General features: G+C 48.2%; 4 protein-coding genes across 5 annotated transcripts; 2 read left to right on the top strand and 2 right to left on the bottom strand.

The window, feature by feature from the left end:
- The first annotated feature begins 27 nt into the window (after window positions 1–27).
- LOC117139807 lies at window positions 28–2,733 on the top strand. The gene is made up of 2 exons (XM_033302434.1): window positions 28–181; window positions 280–2,733. The coding sequence occupies exon 2, from the start codon at window positions 285–287 to the stop codon at window positions 2,562–2,564; it is 2,280 nt and encodes a 759-aa protein (XP_033158325.1). The 5' UTR covers window positions 28–181; window positions 280–284; the 3' UTR covers window positions 2,565–2,733.
- LOC117139806 lies at window positions 2,728–6,448 on the bottom strand. Of its 2 annotated transcripts, none has more exons than XM_033302433.1 (6): window positions 5,190–6,448; window positions 4,668–5,137; window positions 3,916–4,589; window positions 3,646–3,856; window positions 3,441–3,587; window positions 2,728–3,385 (listed from the first exon to the last, which is right to left on the bottom strand). In XM_033302433.1, exons 1-6 carry the CDS (start codon window positions 6,313–6,315, stop codon window positions 3,233–3,235), a joined length of 2,781 nt encoding a protein of 926 aa, XP_033158324.1. In that variant the 5' UTR covers window positions 6,316–6,448; the 3' UTR covers window positions 2,728–3,232. The 2 variants fall into 2 exon arrangements, with proteins under 2 accessions (XP_033158324.1, XP_033158323.1); XM_033302432.1 differs by having other exon boundaries at window positions 3,916–4,595; window positions 5,190–6,447.
- A 400-nt stretch (window positions 6,449–6,848) lies between these two features.
- LOC117139018 (protein ST7 homolog) lies at window positions 6,849–9,249 on the top strand. Its single transcript, XM_033301112.1, has 2 exons — window positions 6,849–7,268; window positions 7,334–9,249. The coding sequence occupies exons 1-2, from the start codon at window positions 7,130–7,132 to the stop codon at window positions 8,806–8,808; spliced, it is 1,614 nt and encodes a 537-aa protein (XP_033157003.1). The 5' UTR covers window positions 6,849–7,129; the 3' UTR covers window positions 8,809–9,249.
- Window positions 9,250–9,323: 74 nt separating this feature from the next.
- Window positions 9,324–15,685, bottom strand: LOC117139017. Its single transcript, XM_033301111.1, has 6 exons — window positions 15,578–15,685; window positions 15,412–15,515; window positions 14,614–15,359; window positions 10,209–14,535; window positions 9,693–10,145; window positions 9,324–9,633 (listed from the first exon to the last, which is right to left on the bottom strand). Exons 1-6 carry the CDS (start codon window positions 15,602–15,604, stop codon window positions 9,396–9,398), a joined length of 5,895 nt encoding a protein of 1,964 aa, XP_033157002.1. The 5' UTR covers window positions 15,605–15,685; the 3' UTR covers window positions 9,324–9,395.
- Window positions 15,686–15,831: the final 146 nt, after the last annotated feature.

Here is a 15,831-nt window from a genome sequence, read left to right as displayed (position 1 = left end):
CGGCTTATCGATAACAGCTTTTGTGCATAACAATCGCCCGAATTTAAATTGCGGAAAGAAGAGCTTTTTCGAAGGGTGTTTTCGTTCGCTGGAATTAATGTTTCGCCTAATCCAATAAAGATCAAAAGCAGTAGCTATGTGGATGTTAGATGTCAAAGCGTGTTTGAGCCAATCAACGGAGGTGGGTTTACTTGGGATTTCCTTCTATTTTAGACTATTTGCCATTGGTTTTGACCGGCTGGTATTGATTTTTCCGGATTTGTTCTCTGTTTTTGACAGCCAAAATGCTGCACTCCGAATTACTGCCCCCCGCTGGCCACCAGGGCATCTATGCTCCACTAAGTCAGGCAATGAGCGATTCTGAATCCGACGAGGAAATTGAGATCCACAACGCCGCCAATCATCGACAAAAATTGCAACAGAAACTTAAGCAAGCTCATCAGCCCAGTCCGCCGGAGCAGCTCCAAGCCCAAAGAATACGCATCCCGCCGAACACTCTAGCCCTGAAATCACCACATACGAGAGCATCTCCCACGGCCACTAGGATTGTGACTCGAAATCCTGCCGGGAGTACCCAGAAGTTCCAACTCGAGGGCAGTAGCTACGCTACCAATATGCAGAATACTTTCCGTTCCGTTATGTTAAGCGATAATGGTGGAGTGGGCTCGGAGTTGTCCCACTTCAACAGTGATTTCGATGCGAATGCAGACAATGTAGCCATCTTAGGGGATCATGATCAGACCGGCGAGGATTTGTCCAAACGGACCCCCATGTCACCGGCAAGGAAATGCTGTTTCATAGGCAGCCTACTCCTGTGCTTCCTTGCCGTCGTATCCTTTGTGTGGCTGGTGCCCTGCGGTAATCCCGATGGCACTGGATCCTGTCCAGCCGTCGGAGACAGGATAAAGACCCACAACTGGTTCAATAATTACACAAAAGCGGAACTTAAGGGAGGAGTTAATGTGGTCGGTGGTCTAAGAGCCTGGGAGAACAACCTGATATTCATGTACCGCGGTGATGCCTTTTTCCCGGAATTCCGCCCAGGTAACGAGCGGCGTAATGGCATCATCTGTTTGATTGGCTCCTCGGGAGCTGTGGCTTGGTTTGTGGAGATGGTTGATGAGCCTGTGGCCCTGGACTGCACCCTCATAGATATAGATGGCAATGGGAAACCAGCTTGCTTGGTACTGGATGAGTATGGCGAACTTGGAGCCATTCATCCCGTCTCTGGTGAATGGCTCTGGTGGTTTAAGGAGCGATCAGCCCGAAAGGTGGATGCCTATGACTTCCCAGTCATCCTGCCTGATCTGGATGCAGATGGAGTGCTGGACCTGCTGCTCGTGACCAGTTTGTCACTGGTACAGCGCACTAAATCGCTTGCCCAGCTCAAACATGAATCTCCAGAAAAACTAGAGGCTCGCAATGTTCTGCGCATGCTGTCGGGCAAAAGGGGAGCACCTATTGGTGATGGCTTCACCATCCACGACTGCGACACTCTGAGCAACGTGAAGCTTGAGGCGGGCAACGTGAGCTTCACCTGTCAGCGGGCCAATGGCACTGAGCAGCAGCGTTCCAAGAGTCTGGCCGAGCTGTATGCCCTGATCACCAACAAATCCATTGTAAGCCAACGACTAGGCACTTCAAAGATCTCGCAGCATAGAAACCATGGCCAGCGGCGGGAGCTGGATGCCCAGAGGAACATATATTCTCTAAGTGGACGGGAACTCGTGGTGGAGAACCGAGGACGCTGTCCGGAGGATTGCAACGTTACATTTGTTCTTAGTGAAGTCCGCGATGGCAAACCCCATGTGGTGGAAAACTTCATCACGAGCGGAATGTACGGCATGAAGCCCGCCGAATGGCACTTCAAGAATACCAAGTCGCAAATGTCCGGCTTCGTGATGAAGTTCTGGAAGTGGCATGGGGTGGCTAAGCCTTCCAAACAGACTTCCGCCAGCAGTAACAGCAACAATGTGCAGAAGAGTGGCAGCAACAATCACACGAAGAACATGAATGCTATCAAGGATAAAGAAAAGTCTCAGGCTCAGGCAAAGAAACAACAGCAGCACCAACGTCTAAGAAGGAGCACGGAGGCGAAAGATCAAGAGTTTCAACCGCCTCACCAGGAGTTCGATGTCTTCGAGCATGTGAAGCAGAAGAGGGAATCATTTGGACTGCCATCTCCCAATAAGAACCTGACCAAATCGAGTGGAATCTCTCCCGGCGGAAGCTACAAAATGAACATGATTACAGAAACCATGCTACTAGTGGTTTTCGTGGGGGCTGATACCCACATCGAGAACACCTCGCGAAGCAACATAGTCCAGTTTTGCCGCCACGACCGCAAGGAGGTGGTGTGCCAACCGGATCTGAACAACCAGGACCACTCGATGCTTGTCGCAGATCTCGACCAGGACGGATCTCAGGAGCTAGTCACATACATGTCCACCTTCGTGCACCCCGAGGATCAACCGCTGAGCGAATGGAAACTGCTGACCTACGTGCGTTTGTTGCGCCTCCAAGCAGAGCTACCCGCCTACTTCGAGGTCCACAAGGACAACTAGGTGGGGATTCAGTTGGCTATCAGGAACTGAGTTGAGTTATAGTGCATTTAGCCAGCAGAAGCGTGCTGTCGATCATAAATAATGTTTAAACTAGTTGCATGCATTACATTGTACATTATAAAACCTTTTCTAGCCTCCCATAATAAATCAGTCGACAAATAGATTTCAATTGATTAGTTCCGTTTATGGGAGCTGTTCATCTTATTTTATTTCATTTTGAGGCTTAACAGTTTTTCATATAACACAAGATATATTGCATGGGATCTTAAACTTCATTGTTTTATTGAAAAGTTAACTATTTGGGGATTTCGGATGACGGAAAATAAAATTTCGAATTGAAAACATGTAAGCGATAATTTGATTCGCGAACTTTCCAACCCAAACTTTCCAACTAAACGAGTTACCTTTCAAACCATAATAGAACAGGATATAACTCCTGCCTCCGAATTTCTTACAATTTACACAGCGTTCGTACTTTACAATAGGATCAAACATTTTACACGTGTGTTTATGGGAAGGAGTACAAAAATTCTTAGGGCGATAGTCTCATGGTCCAGAATAAAACTCCTAAAAGGACTCAACTAAAAGTATCAATTAATCTTTAAATGGTTTGTATGCATGAATGTCTACCATTCCCAAATGGTATACAGTAACTATAAATCTATTCTCTAGAAATCAACGTCGTTAAGATAGCGTTTGAAATTGGCCAAGCAATTGGCAGTAACCCATTGCTCGCCTATAACTTTTAGTTCCTCATCCAGACGCGGGAATTTCGTGGCATTGATGGCGGAGTGGTTGAGTTTCTTCAGCGTACGATACATCTACGGGATTTTCGAAATTAGTTAACTAATAATACCACTCGATTTTACTTTTTACCTCCGCAGAGCTAGTGGATATCTGTTTGGCTATGGCCAGAGCCTCTTCGTTGACATTACGGGCCTTGCAGATCTTGTCAACGAAACTATTCGATTCCAAAAGTTCCGTTGCGAACAGTCTTTCACCCAGAAGAAACAAACGAGAGTGCTGAAGGATTCATAGAATGAGCTGTAGATAGGCTTAATAGAGGACTATGAATATTTACCACTTCACTGGAAACTCTTTGGTGACCATGCCACAGAGCAAAGCCCTCGGGCAGCTGACCCAATTTGGCATAGTTAGTCTCGAAGCTACAATCATCAGAGGCCACCACGTAGTCAGCAAAGGGAAGCTGCATAACGCCCAAATTAATTTGGCTGCCAACAATGCCCGCCACCAAGGGTTTAGGAAAAGTGGCCAGAGTGCGTAGATAGCCTCTAAAATGTAATGGTTTCGTTAATAAGCCTTTTCTCAAAGATCCATTCGAAATACTTACTTTAGGGCCGCAACCAGTTGACTGGCACTATCCTTTCGCTTCTCCAGGGAACCCTGAATCAGTTCTTGGCAATCGATGCCGTGACAAAACTGTGGACCCTCGACGGTAAGCAACACCGTGTTGAACTCGCCTTTGCGGGCAACACTGGACAGTGTGTCGTTCAACTGCTCCAGCAGCTGCGTGCTGTACGTATGACCAAAGTTTCCTCGTTGCGTGTGGATGACCAGGTGAGCAACTTTGTTAACCTTGTGCAGGCACACCAGTTCGCTACCGTTGTTCGCCTTCATATCGTTAGCCAACGTATGCGAGGAGGTATCTTCGCCGCCCCTTTGGCTGGACTTGCTTACGGGCTTTACAAACTTAAATGACGGGTCTGAGCCCTCGCCTGCATCATCAGACAGACTGGCTGCTCCGGGCCTATTGTCCAGCGAATTTCGACTGACGGAGGCGTTACTGGAGTACGAGCTGTTGGAGCGCCGACGCATGATCATCGATTCCTCGCTGGCGCGCTGTTTGTAAACGAAGTCCCACGAGTCGGAGGCGCGAGGCTTACGGGCAGATGTGTTGGCGGTGGCCTTAGTAAAAACGGAATCAGCTGCTGCAGGCGTTCGTTTGGCGGCCGAATGGGCTGACTCTTTCTTGGGCGGTGTTGGTTCCACTGCAACTCGTGCTGTCTGGTTCTTGTATTGGAAATCATAAATATTCGATAATCGATAATAGGTATAGCGGATTTCTATAGCAGAAGTACTTACCCTTCCGGTTATGGTCATGGCTCGTTTGCGCATCAGCGGCTTATTGGACACCTCACCACCACTCAATTCCCGCTGCTCATGCTCCACTGCATGAATCATATTGGCAGCTCCCTCGTCGCCCATCAGGCGATCGATCTCAGAGACTTTTTTCTTTTTTTGAGTTCCGCCATTGGCTAGACCTGTGTTCGGAGTTTGCGCCCGTCGTTTGACGGGCGAGGGACCCCGCTCTGTTCCTCCGACCGGCGTGCCAGCTTTAGTAGACCGAGCAGTAGGTGTAGCTGACCGTTTTTTGGGCGCCACCTCCTTCTTAGTCGTCGTAGTGGGCGAAATGCTTTTGATATTTGTTTTTGGTGTGGGGGGTGCTGGAGATACTGCCTTTGGGTTGGCATACTGCGCAAACGATTTTTTCGTCTCGGGTACATCGGGGTCCCAGATTATCTTCCTTTTAATTACACGCATGCGCTTGAACCCTGAAAGTTTAGTTTGTTAACAATGATTTAATGAATTCCACCTTTACTGTACCGGTAGTATGCTCTTCGGTGTTCTTGGGAGGTGACACAACGACAGTCGGCTTGGGTTTTTCCGCTGCTGCCCCTGTTGAGGCTGCAAGTTGCTTTTGGCTCACGGTCTTTAACATTACTTTTACTCCGCTGATCTTGTTGTTTAGCAAAATTGCTGAGTTCGGGCTGTGCTTAACTGGGGATGACAACTTTTTCACAGGCACAGGTGGCTTCTTAGTGACTACGTGTGCTGGAGGCATAGTTATCACTTCTGTCACCAACGCGGAAGCCGGCTTGTCTTCCTCAGAGTCGTAGTCGTCCCAGTCATCGTTCAGCGAGCTGACAATATCTATTGGCTTGACCACAGAAGGCGGAGCAGGCGGCTCCTTACGACGCGACTTTGGCTTTAGACCGGCCATCTGCTCCAGAGCAACAGCTCTGGCTTGTTCCGGGGAAAGCTTATGCTTGGAAATAGAAGGCAAGGAGTTCGTTTTGATGGGCTTGGACGCAGGTACCTTGGGGCTGGCTTTTCGACTCGATGACTCTCCCTCGTCGTCGTCAATTTCCATGATTTCGAACTGTCCTTCGCCCTCGATGGTAACACCTACATCCCCATCTTCTCCAACGCCGTCAAGCTCGGAAAGAGCCTTCTCCAAGGTGCACTTTTCCTGTCCCGTTGGCTGGTCATGGCTGGTATCCGTCCCCTTGAGCAGGGCAATGAGATCTACCTCTTCCAAGGGGGATTCGCTGGACTGGCCGTTGCCTGAGGCAGTGTTGCCTTCTTCGATTATTGGGGATCGACATTTAGGTTCATCTGGGGCCAGGCGGGGCTCTAAGCCACCATTTTCTGATCCGCCACTTGGTGTGACGGAATCCGCAGTTTCGGACGCCGCATCCGGTGGTCGAATGTTATGCAGCTTAGCTATCTCCCGCTCCAGCGTGCTCAGCTCGTCCAAGCCGGGACCCTCTTCAGATCCGTTGAGATTGGCCAGCTCATTCTCCAAATCAGTGGGACCCGCACTTTCTGAGAGTGTTTCCAACGCCGTCGTTTTTGGTTCTAGGTTCTCAGATTTTTCGACTCCTAGTGGTGGTTCCTCTGCTTGGGTTGACTCCAGAGTTGTCACTGCAGTATCCGACACCTGCTCCATGATTCCACTGCACCACTGATGGCTTTCCGTTCAACAGGAGTTCCAAATTAAGGGCTTCGCGTGCTGGTTTCTATCGGATTGGTCTATTATAAAAAAAAGTGCACTTGCAGCACAGCGGCCATTTTTTGTAGTGGTGCGCAGGTGGGTCTATCGATAGGCGTGAAACTATCGGAAAGAGTGGATGGTTCGAGAATTACATTTTTTATTAAATTTTAACCACAATTAGCATTAAATAGATTCCAGGTAGTTCGCTTAAATATTTTAAAATATATTACCGCTTTTGCTATTAGAGTAAGGCCCAAGAATGATCGTAAGAAATAACTGTCGAAATATGATAAGCAAAATAAGTACCAAGCTATTAAAACAAATATAAGAAATAATAGATAACAGTGGGAAATGAGGATATATTCTGGCAATGCAATAGATTTTAATTACATGCGTGGAATATTTCTGAATGTAGTTGAAAGGTTTTCTCGCAAGAACTTTTCAGAGTGACCATTACATTCAGTGGCATTTCGAAGGCGACGAAGAACGGTCACGTTGCGCTGGTATTTACCCCCCGCTCATCCCCTTTCGAATACTTGATGGAAAAAAGTCTCATCTGCAGCAAGGATTCGCGCAAGGATAGCGCCAAGAAAGGCAACCGTTAATTGATCCAACCCCTCTGCGGTGGTCAGTGCCAGAGCACAGAGTATCCGCGAACCCCCAGGCGCAGGCTAATCCCGGCGAGCGGCAAAATCCGGACGGAGCTGGGGCCAAAGCTAAACGAGCGTCGAATACAGAACTTCGCAGGCAGGGGGCAGCAGGCAGCAGGATGTGGGATTCGTCCATGTTTCTCAGCACTCTGACGCCCAAGTTCTACGTGGCGCTTACAGGGACCTCCAGCCTGATCTCGGGCCTGATCCTGATCTTTGAGTGGTGGTATTTCCGGAAGTATGGCACTTCGTTTATAGGTGAGTAGTGGGGTTCCCCTTCCTCCGCTTACTTCGACTTCTGTTTCACTGTCCCTGTTCCGCAGAGCAAGTCTCAATCAACCACATTAGCCCCTGGATAAATGGCAGTGATGGCCAATCAGAGTCCAGCAATGGCAGTGGCAGCAGCAGCAGCAGTGGCTCCAGCAGCAGCAGCAATGGCGGAGCAGGCGGTGGAGGATCTGGAGGAGCAGGGGCATCAGGCAGTGGCAGCGCCACCACAAGTACGGGCACCCAAATGCCCGAGTGTAAGGTCTGGCGGAATCCACTTAATCTCTTTCGCGGCGCCGAGTACCAGAGATTCTTTTGGGCTACCAGCAAGGAGCCATTGACCTACTACGACATGAACTTAAGTGCCCAGGATCATCAAACATTTTTCACCTGCGAAGGCGACGCCCGCAAGGAGGAGTATGAGATCATGCAGACGGCCTGGCGCGAACGCAATCCCATGCAGCGCATCAAGTCCGCTCACAGTGCTCTGGAAATCAATGCGGAATGTGCGCCTGCCTATATACTGCTGGCCGAGGAGGAAGCCATGACCATTATGGAGGCGGAGAAGATCCTGAAGACGGCCCTAAAGGTCGCCGAGATCAACTACCGCAAGTCGCAGGCCACCCAACATCAGGGCGCCATTGCGGATGGCATGCATCGGCGCGACACCAATGTGCTGATCTACATCAAGCGAAGGCTTGCCATGTGCGCCCGCAAGCTGGGCAAGCTGAAGGAGGCGGCTAAGATGTTTCGCGATCTCACCAAGGAGATACCCTCGATCATGAGCGTACTGAACATCCACGAGAATCTAATCGAAACGCTTCTGGAGATGCAGGCCTACGCCGATTGCCATGCCATTCTGGCCAAGTACGATGACATCTCGCTGCCGAAATCGGCGACTATCTGCTATACAGCTGCTCTGCTGAAGGCGCGCGCCGTGGCCGATAAGTTTTCGCCAGACATAGCATCCAAGCGAGGTCTAAGTCCAGCAGAAATGAGCGCCGTTGAGGCCATTCATCGGGCGGTGGAGTTCAATCCGCATGTGCCCAAGTATCTGCTGGAGACAAAGCGACTTATTCTACCGCCAGAGCACATTTTGAAGCGCGGCGATTCGGAGGCACTGGCCTACGCGTTCTTCCATCTGAAGCACTGGAAGCAGGTGGAGGGCGCCCTGAATCTGCTGCACTGCACCTGGGAGGGCACGTTTCGCATGCTGCCGTATCCGCTGGAGCGCGGCCACCTCTTCTATCCATATCCAACGTGCACAGAGTGCGCGGATCGCGAACTGCTGCCGGCGTTCCACGAGGTGTCTGTTTATCCCAAGAAGGAGCTGCCCTTCTTCATCCTGTTCACGGCGGGACTGTGCTCCATTACCGCCCTGCTGGCCTTGGCCACCCACCAGTATCCGGAGCCCATGGGTCATTTGGCACAGACCGTACTTACCTGGATATCGTATCCGTTTCAGCTGCTCAAGGAGCGCATCGAGGCGTTCTGGCCGTGCAATCTGCTGCAGCAGTTGTCTCGCGTCTAAGCCGGAGATCACACACTCCTCCACTTTCCACCCTCGAATGACGTCACACACACACTCACACAAAACAAGGAACACCACACATACTCACACGCATCCATCTCCATGTGGCTGGGAGGCCAGCGGGCAGAAGGCCACGGAACCACTCAAAACACAAACCCTAAATACATAACATACATATATATATAAATATATATATATATATATAAAACATATATATATTTTGGATCTTAATATGTCTGTGTTGTCTTCGTGAAATAAACATAAACAATGCAAATGCAAGCAAACACGCACTCAACTAGTTCCAGCTTCCAAGTGATCCGGATGAACGAAACGAATTTTCAGCAGCCACGCAAGAGGAAACTAAATTACTTTTAAGTTTTATTATTATTTTAATTATTGTAAACGAGTACGAGAAGCGAGTAAACTTAAATTCAAACAAAATCCTTCCTTGCTCTTTATTTGTTTTATTTCATTCAATGGAAATCCACTTTGCCCATTTACACTGTCAATGTTGATTCGTTAAAAAACGCAGACGAATGCATTTATTTTAATTTAAAACAATTTAAAAGGTAGTCTAACATACGAATTTAGTTTCTAAGGTACTGCTCGGGATCGGTGAGAAAGGCTTCCAGGAAAGGAATTCCCTTGGGCAGATACTGAATGTTTTCATTGAAGAGATGCAGTTCGGGGCGTAGGATATCCGTGAAGGAAACGTCCTCAATATTGCCAATTTCAATTAGGAAACTTATCTTCTCGAGACGCACGATGGGTTCCTGATCGATGCACTTTCGCACTATCTTTCTGACAATAGTTCGATTTGCTTCTCTAAAAAGGGAACACTTAAATTAGTAATGTATTGAAATACAACTTGGAGAAGGCCTTACCTTGTTAGCCTAGCTCTCTTCTGCGATAGAAGAGCTAAAACTTTGTGTAACTTTTGCTTGACCTCTGCAATTCGGCGATCAATGCTGTTTAGAAATTTCAAGAAAGCCGTCTCATCACTGCCCTCGATCTCGTCGCCAGGATTCAGCGGCAGGCGGAGACTTAGGTGGAAGTTTAAAAAGTGTTCACGCGATGACCATTGGTCCTTGGGAGTGGGCACCTCATTGTCTAGTTCAATGGAACACACGCTAATGGTGGACTCGTCCACCAAGTCTTCGATTTGGTAGTTCACCACGATTCGGATCGTGGTCAGCTGTCGGTTGTAAAATATCATTTGCTGGGACACTTTACGCTGGTAGTCGAAGATCCAGTTGGGCTGCTGTTCGGCCAACAAACGTTTGAGTCTCGAAAAGAAGGATTCCGGGGGCTTGGTTATGGCATTGTCTTCTGTTCGTCTGTTGGGGAAATAGTAAATGTTGAAGAAATGATTCAAAATTCCAAGTGTATTCGGTACTCACAGCCTGCACATTTCAAGAAGCGCCGCTTTGTTCCACTTGGTGGCCTCCTCCTCCACCTTGGTCTGGTCCATTGAATCGTCGGAGTCCTGGTTCCTGGACAGCCTAGCCTCCTCCTCGATCTCCCAGTAAGTGTTCACTTCCTTCCACGACGGCTTCTGCCTTATCTTGCGCAACCGTTGCTGTAGCCTTGAAAAGTCCCACAATTTCCGAGGTGGTAGGACAAATGAATCGCTACTTAGCCTCGTTTCGCTCAAAGTATGATTGCAATTCCTGCACTTTTTGCAGGAGCCTTCGCTGCCAGCTTTTATCATTGAATTCAGCTGAGCCTCGCAGATTTCAGGTTGTAAGAGATGCTGCTCTTGCTCCTGCTCCTGCTCTTCCTCCTCCTCGTCGCCGTCATCGTCTGTTTCCTCCGCCAGCGTGGAAACCAGACTTAGGTGCTCGTTGTCTAACTGGTGGGGCTGGTCATTCCCCTCACCACCCAAATCTTCTGCGGCTGCAAAGATGGTTGTGTTCCCGGTCAGATTGATGAATTTTGAGTTAGTTGCTGCGTAGCTCTTGAAGGTTCTATCGTTGGAGCTACCGCTCTGTCTTTCGCTAGACTGGCGCTCCTCCTCCTTTTGCCCCTGGAAGTAATTGTTTACATCGGAGATACTGATGGGTTTATCCTCTAGATCCATGTTATAAGCCGATTTTCGTGGCACCTTCAGCACATTAAGACCGCCCTGTTTGTTCAGCTCAGTCACTACAGGATTGTAGTCCCTTACTGGCTGCACCGACGCGTCCAACTGCTCTACCGTGTAGGTCCTGCGAGATTTACTTGTCCCTGTGTGCATTTGAATACTTTTCGTCCCCCAAGCACCTTCCTGATCCTCCTCCATTTCGATGTCCATGTTGCCATTCGTAAACAGATGGGTGTGTCGTTTCTTGGACTCCGGAAGGTTGGGCGTGAGGTGCGTGGGTAGACGCTTTAGCTGGACGTGATTTTTTGGAGTTCCAAAGCCGGAGGCATCCGCCTCAAGGTCTATTGGCACTGGTTGGTACATGGACAATTTTTTCCGATGGGAAGTCAGGAGAACTTTTTTGTGAATCGGGGTCTTGCACATCTCTTCCTGATCCACAAATTCAGTCAAGGACATTCCCGGCGTGATTGCATTAAAGTCCGGACCCCTGGGCCTGAACTGCGGGCTTTGGAAGTCCATTGATTCGGACATTGCCATGGATTGCTGGGCCATGGCACTGGGAGAAGTGCCTACCTCTTCGTTGTCCACAGAATTGTTGGGCGAATGAATGTGTCCTTCTGGTTTTTCTAATTTTTCGGAAATTTTTGTGTCTCGTGTGGGGTAGATATGTTCGAAAATACCCACATCATCCTCTTCCATGGGTTCCGATAAAAGTAGTGTATGTCTTCTGGATGACGGAACATCAGGAAACTGGCTCCTTTGGGGTAAAGACGCTTCCGCGGATTGTGAAATCTCTGGTCTTTTGGAATCCAAATCCTCGGTGATGTGCTCCGCCGAAACCTTCGAGCCCATTGGTTTATTTTTAGAAATTCGAGTATGTTGCGCGGGTACATCATCTTCTATGGACTCAGTCGAAAGCAGTGTAGTTATGCCCTTCGCCGCCGCTTTGAATTCTCTATGCTGTTGGCCCGGAATAAGATCCTCCTCAATGGGTACCGGTATATGCACGGATTGTCTTGTTTTGGCAGCCATATATCCACCGGACTGTGGACCATTTAAAGAGTCACAGATCCTATTTTGTTTGGTCATATTGTGGCTATAAACATCTTCTTCGATGGGCTCTGCCATGATTAGGGTCTTTCTGCAACTAGATCTCATAGGCCTAACTGATGAGTTTTCCTTTTCGACTTCTAAATCCTCCTGAATAGTTTCATGCGAGGTGAGGGTATTCCGAGGCTTCTGGTGGAGATGGTTTAGGGGTTCCTTTGGAAGAGTTTGAACCGATTCGGAAAATTGCTGTTTAGCTATTTGATCAGTAATTGAAAATAGGGCACTTTCAATGGGCTCGGCGAATGACTGAATAATTCTGGCGGTCAAAGATGACTCCTTTGAATTTTCCAGCGGTTTACGAACATCCAAATCCTCTTCAATGGGTTCGGCATTAATAAGCGTGTGGCGTCTTGAGGTCTTCCTAGTGATGTTATCCTTAGATACAGAGTGTGGCTTTGGCTGACCATTTGACTGATTGAAGACATCTTCCTCTATAGGCTCGGCTATCAGCAGAGTTTGACGAGGTTTGGAGGTTTGAAATACCACTTCTTCAGAAGATTCTTTAGGAAATTGACCTATTTTTTTAGCGATAGACATATTGCCCTCTTCCTCTATCGGTTCCGCCATCAGAATGGTTCTCCTCGATCTTAGGGTCCTATTGGTGCTGGCATTCGTGCTTTTATCTTCGTTAGTTAGTTCTTCTTCAATTGGTTCGGACATCAGAAGAGTGTGCCTTGGTCTGGAAGTTGTCGAACCTGTGATGTTAGTTTGCGCCCTATTCGCATGTGATTTACGTTCCGTCTCTCCAACATCTTCTTCAATGGGTTCTGCCATGATGAGCGTTTGCCTTGGCTTGAATCTTTGCTGTCTAGCTGAATTGTGCTCCTTTCCAGCTGGCAAATCCTGATGAACATGTTCCTCTTCAATAGGTTCGGATAATAATAGCGTGTGCCTCGATTTTGATCGCTGCTGCTCGGTTGATTTATCTATTGTTTTATGTGTCACTATTGACTTATTCTTTGGCGGTGGAAGACACATATCCTCCTCTAAAGGTTCTGACATAAGGAGTGTTTGTCTGGGTTTGACTACCTTGTTTATGTGGTCCTCTCCAGGTTTGGCAGTATTATCTTTATTGTTACAATCCGTGTCCTCCTCCATGGGTTCTTCGACCAGGATGGTTTGCCTAGCTTTGGATCTGCTTTGCGAAGTGAAACTCTTCCCCTGGTTTAATTGACTGTATTCCAGAGGTCCAGTCTTGTTTCTTTTCAAATCACATTCCTGTGGATCTTTCGTATTGTAAAACATTTCCTCCTCCATGGGCTCTGCTAACAGAAGAGTTTGCCTACCCTTGAATTTGTTTTTTTGATGCGCCACTCCTTTCATTGGTATGTGCTTCTCCGAAATGACATCCTCCCCCTCCTCCACCAGAGGTTCCGCTAAGTGGAGAGTCTTTCTTTTGGACTTGTAACCAATGTTACTGCTCATTTCCTCTTCCATGGGTTCCTCTAATAGCAGCGTTTTCCTCGCCTTAAGTTGTTCTCTAGGGGCGACATTTTTATTAGGTATCATATTACTTTGGTTTATGTCCACTTCCTCCAGTGGTTCTGCTAGATACAGCGTATGGTTCACTTTGGATTGCCCTGTTTTCCCAGGAGCCGCGTTGGGCTTTAATTGTAAGTCCTTGAGAGGACTAATGATGTCCTCCTCCATGCTCTCCTGCATCAAAAGCGTCTCCCTGCGCTTGGTTTTAGTGCAGCCCCATGTGGTGCGATTTTGGTTGCTGTTCTGCTCGTTGGTTGTGGATTTTTCGTAGATAGTCTCCTGCGTGGTTACCGAAATCTCCTTCCTAACGTACGTGGACTTCGTTGCTTCATGATCCATGGATTCATTGAGATGCAAGGTACGTCGCGTGGGAGCAGTTTGCAATGCAGGAATAGCAGGGTAATCTGTCTGGCTCAGCTGCATTTCCTCTGCTATAAAATCTGTTTTACGAGGCTTCGAACTCGGAATGGGTTGAAAGTCCTGACTTATCGTAGGATATTCCAAATTCAGTTCCGAGGTCTCGCAAGTTGTCTCCCTTCTCGTCGAGTTCTTCGACGTATTTCTCGACTGCGTTTCGTCGCCTAGTCTGGCATGGGCCAAGAAGTTTGTATTGTCCAGCATCATCTCATCCGCCTGGGATAGTCGATACTTTTGCTTCTCATCCGCCGCCTTCAGTTTCTCTTTTTCAACTGGACTTGTTTTCGTAGGCGTCAAGGTCATGTTCTCACTGAAATTTAACGTTCCTCGTGGTACTATGCTTCTTATATCCTTCTTTGGACTAGTGTCATCCGTGCCCTCCTCTTCCAGGCCAGACCAAAAACGATTTTTCTTGGCCTTACGATCCGTGGTCGGCGTTTTTGGGCCATTTGGAAATATCTGGATCTTACCCGCCTCCAGGTCTTCGTTGAGTTGACGGAAATTGAGTTTCTTGCTTATGTTTTTCCCCGAAATCATGTCGAATGGTATCAGCATGGACTCATCTCTCGTAAAGTTCATGGTGCTATTAAGGCTCTCAAAGGAGTTCGATGGCGAACGATCTCGGTCATTGGAAACTGCAAAATAAAGTGGCATAACCGAAAGCTTGGTGATTAGAAACTTTAAGGAATCGATTTAACTGAGATAATACTAACCATTTAATGGGAAGGATACACCTCCAGCTCCCTGTTGGGTTTTATTCTTGGTCTCCCCCATGTCCATGAAAAGCGATTTCTGCGCCGGAGTTTTGCTCTGGTTTTTGGTAGATTCACGCATCTCCCTCACAATGCTGTCCTCTTCCAGCTCCATTAAACTTTGTTGCGTTGGAGGACATAGAGTTTCAACTGGAGCTGGAGCAGGAGCAGCAGGAGTGGGATCAGTAAATCCCAATGGCGTGATGTCCATGAAGGAGTCACTTACAGCCTTGACAGCTGGCGTGAATACCACCTTCTCCCGTTCGTTGCTTGCCACTTTGATGGAGGATTCCTCACAAACGCTCGACGCGATTTGGTGGCGGTTGACGAGAGATCCGGACATCAGATCCATGGTCTTGTCTACCAACTGGCGGTCACTGAGACTGCTTTGCAACAGTTTTCGCTCCTCAGAGGATACGCAAAAGGACACAGCTGAGGTTGAGGATGTTTTCCTTGATTTGTCCATCATTTCGCAGGGCAGGAGGGTGAAATCCACGCTGGCATGCAGATTCACAGACAGATCGACATGCCCACGCTCGCAGTGGCTGGGCAGGGGAATGTTCTCCTTGTCGGCATGTTCGACAACCCTCGCCACTGATGCTGATACTGTGCTGCAGCACTTCGATCCCGAGCTGTCCTCAGCATGGTGTTCCGACACCTCGTACGAGTCGTCCCAGTTGTTGGTCTCCTTGGTGTTCACGAATTCCCTGTGTGGAGGGCGGGTGAGTGTTGTACATCGCATATATTTACTGTACGTACCTCACGGACTTCTTGCCACTGAAACTGATGCGTCGCTTGATTTGTTGTTTGATCGCGGACGCTGTTGTGTTCGTCTCATCTTCCTTGGTCGGCGCCTTGCGCAGCTGCAAGAAGTAATAGATCTACCATGAGCGCTTCTCAATCAATTAGTTTTCGAAGAACTCACCGAACTTCTGCGTTTGTTTGCGTTCATCGCGCCGTGCTGTTAACTTGTTTTTATTTCAAAATCCCATTGGACAGACGCCGCGATTTTTGTGTTAATGGCAGACGGCGTTGCCAGATCGTTGGCGGTGAGTCGCTAGAAATACCAAAGGTATTTTTGATATGCTCAAAAAGCACTAACGCCTAACCAAAACCGTTGGGATTCAAATTTTACGAAATTCAATAAAATCTTTGGATTTACAAAATGTTCAATTCATT

Source organism: Drosophila mauritiana, chromosome 3L, assembly GCF_004382145.1.
Source record: "Drosophila mauritiana strain mau12 chromosome 3L, ASM438214v1, whole genome shotgun sequence".
In the NCBI taxonomy this organism is placed as follows: Eukaryota; Metazoa; Arthropoda; class Insecta; order Diptera; family Drosophilidae; genus Drosophila; species Drosophila mauritiana.
The sequence above is the reverse complement of the archived record's forward strand: the minus strand, read 5'-3'. Positions and strand labels throughout refer to the sequence as shown.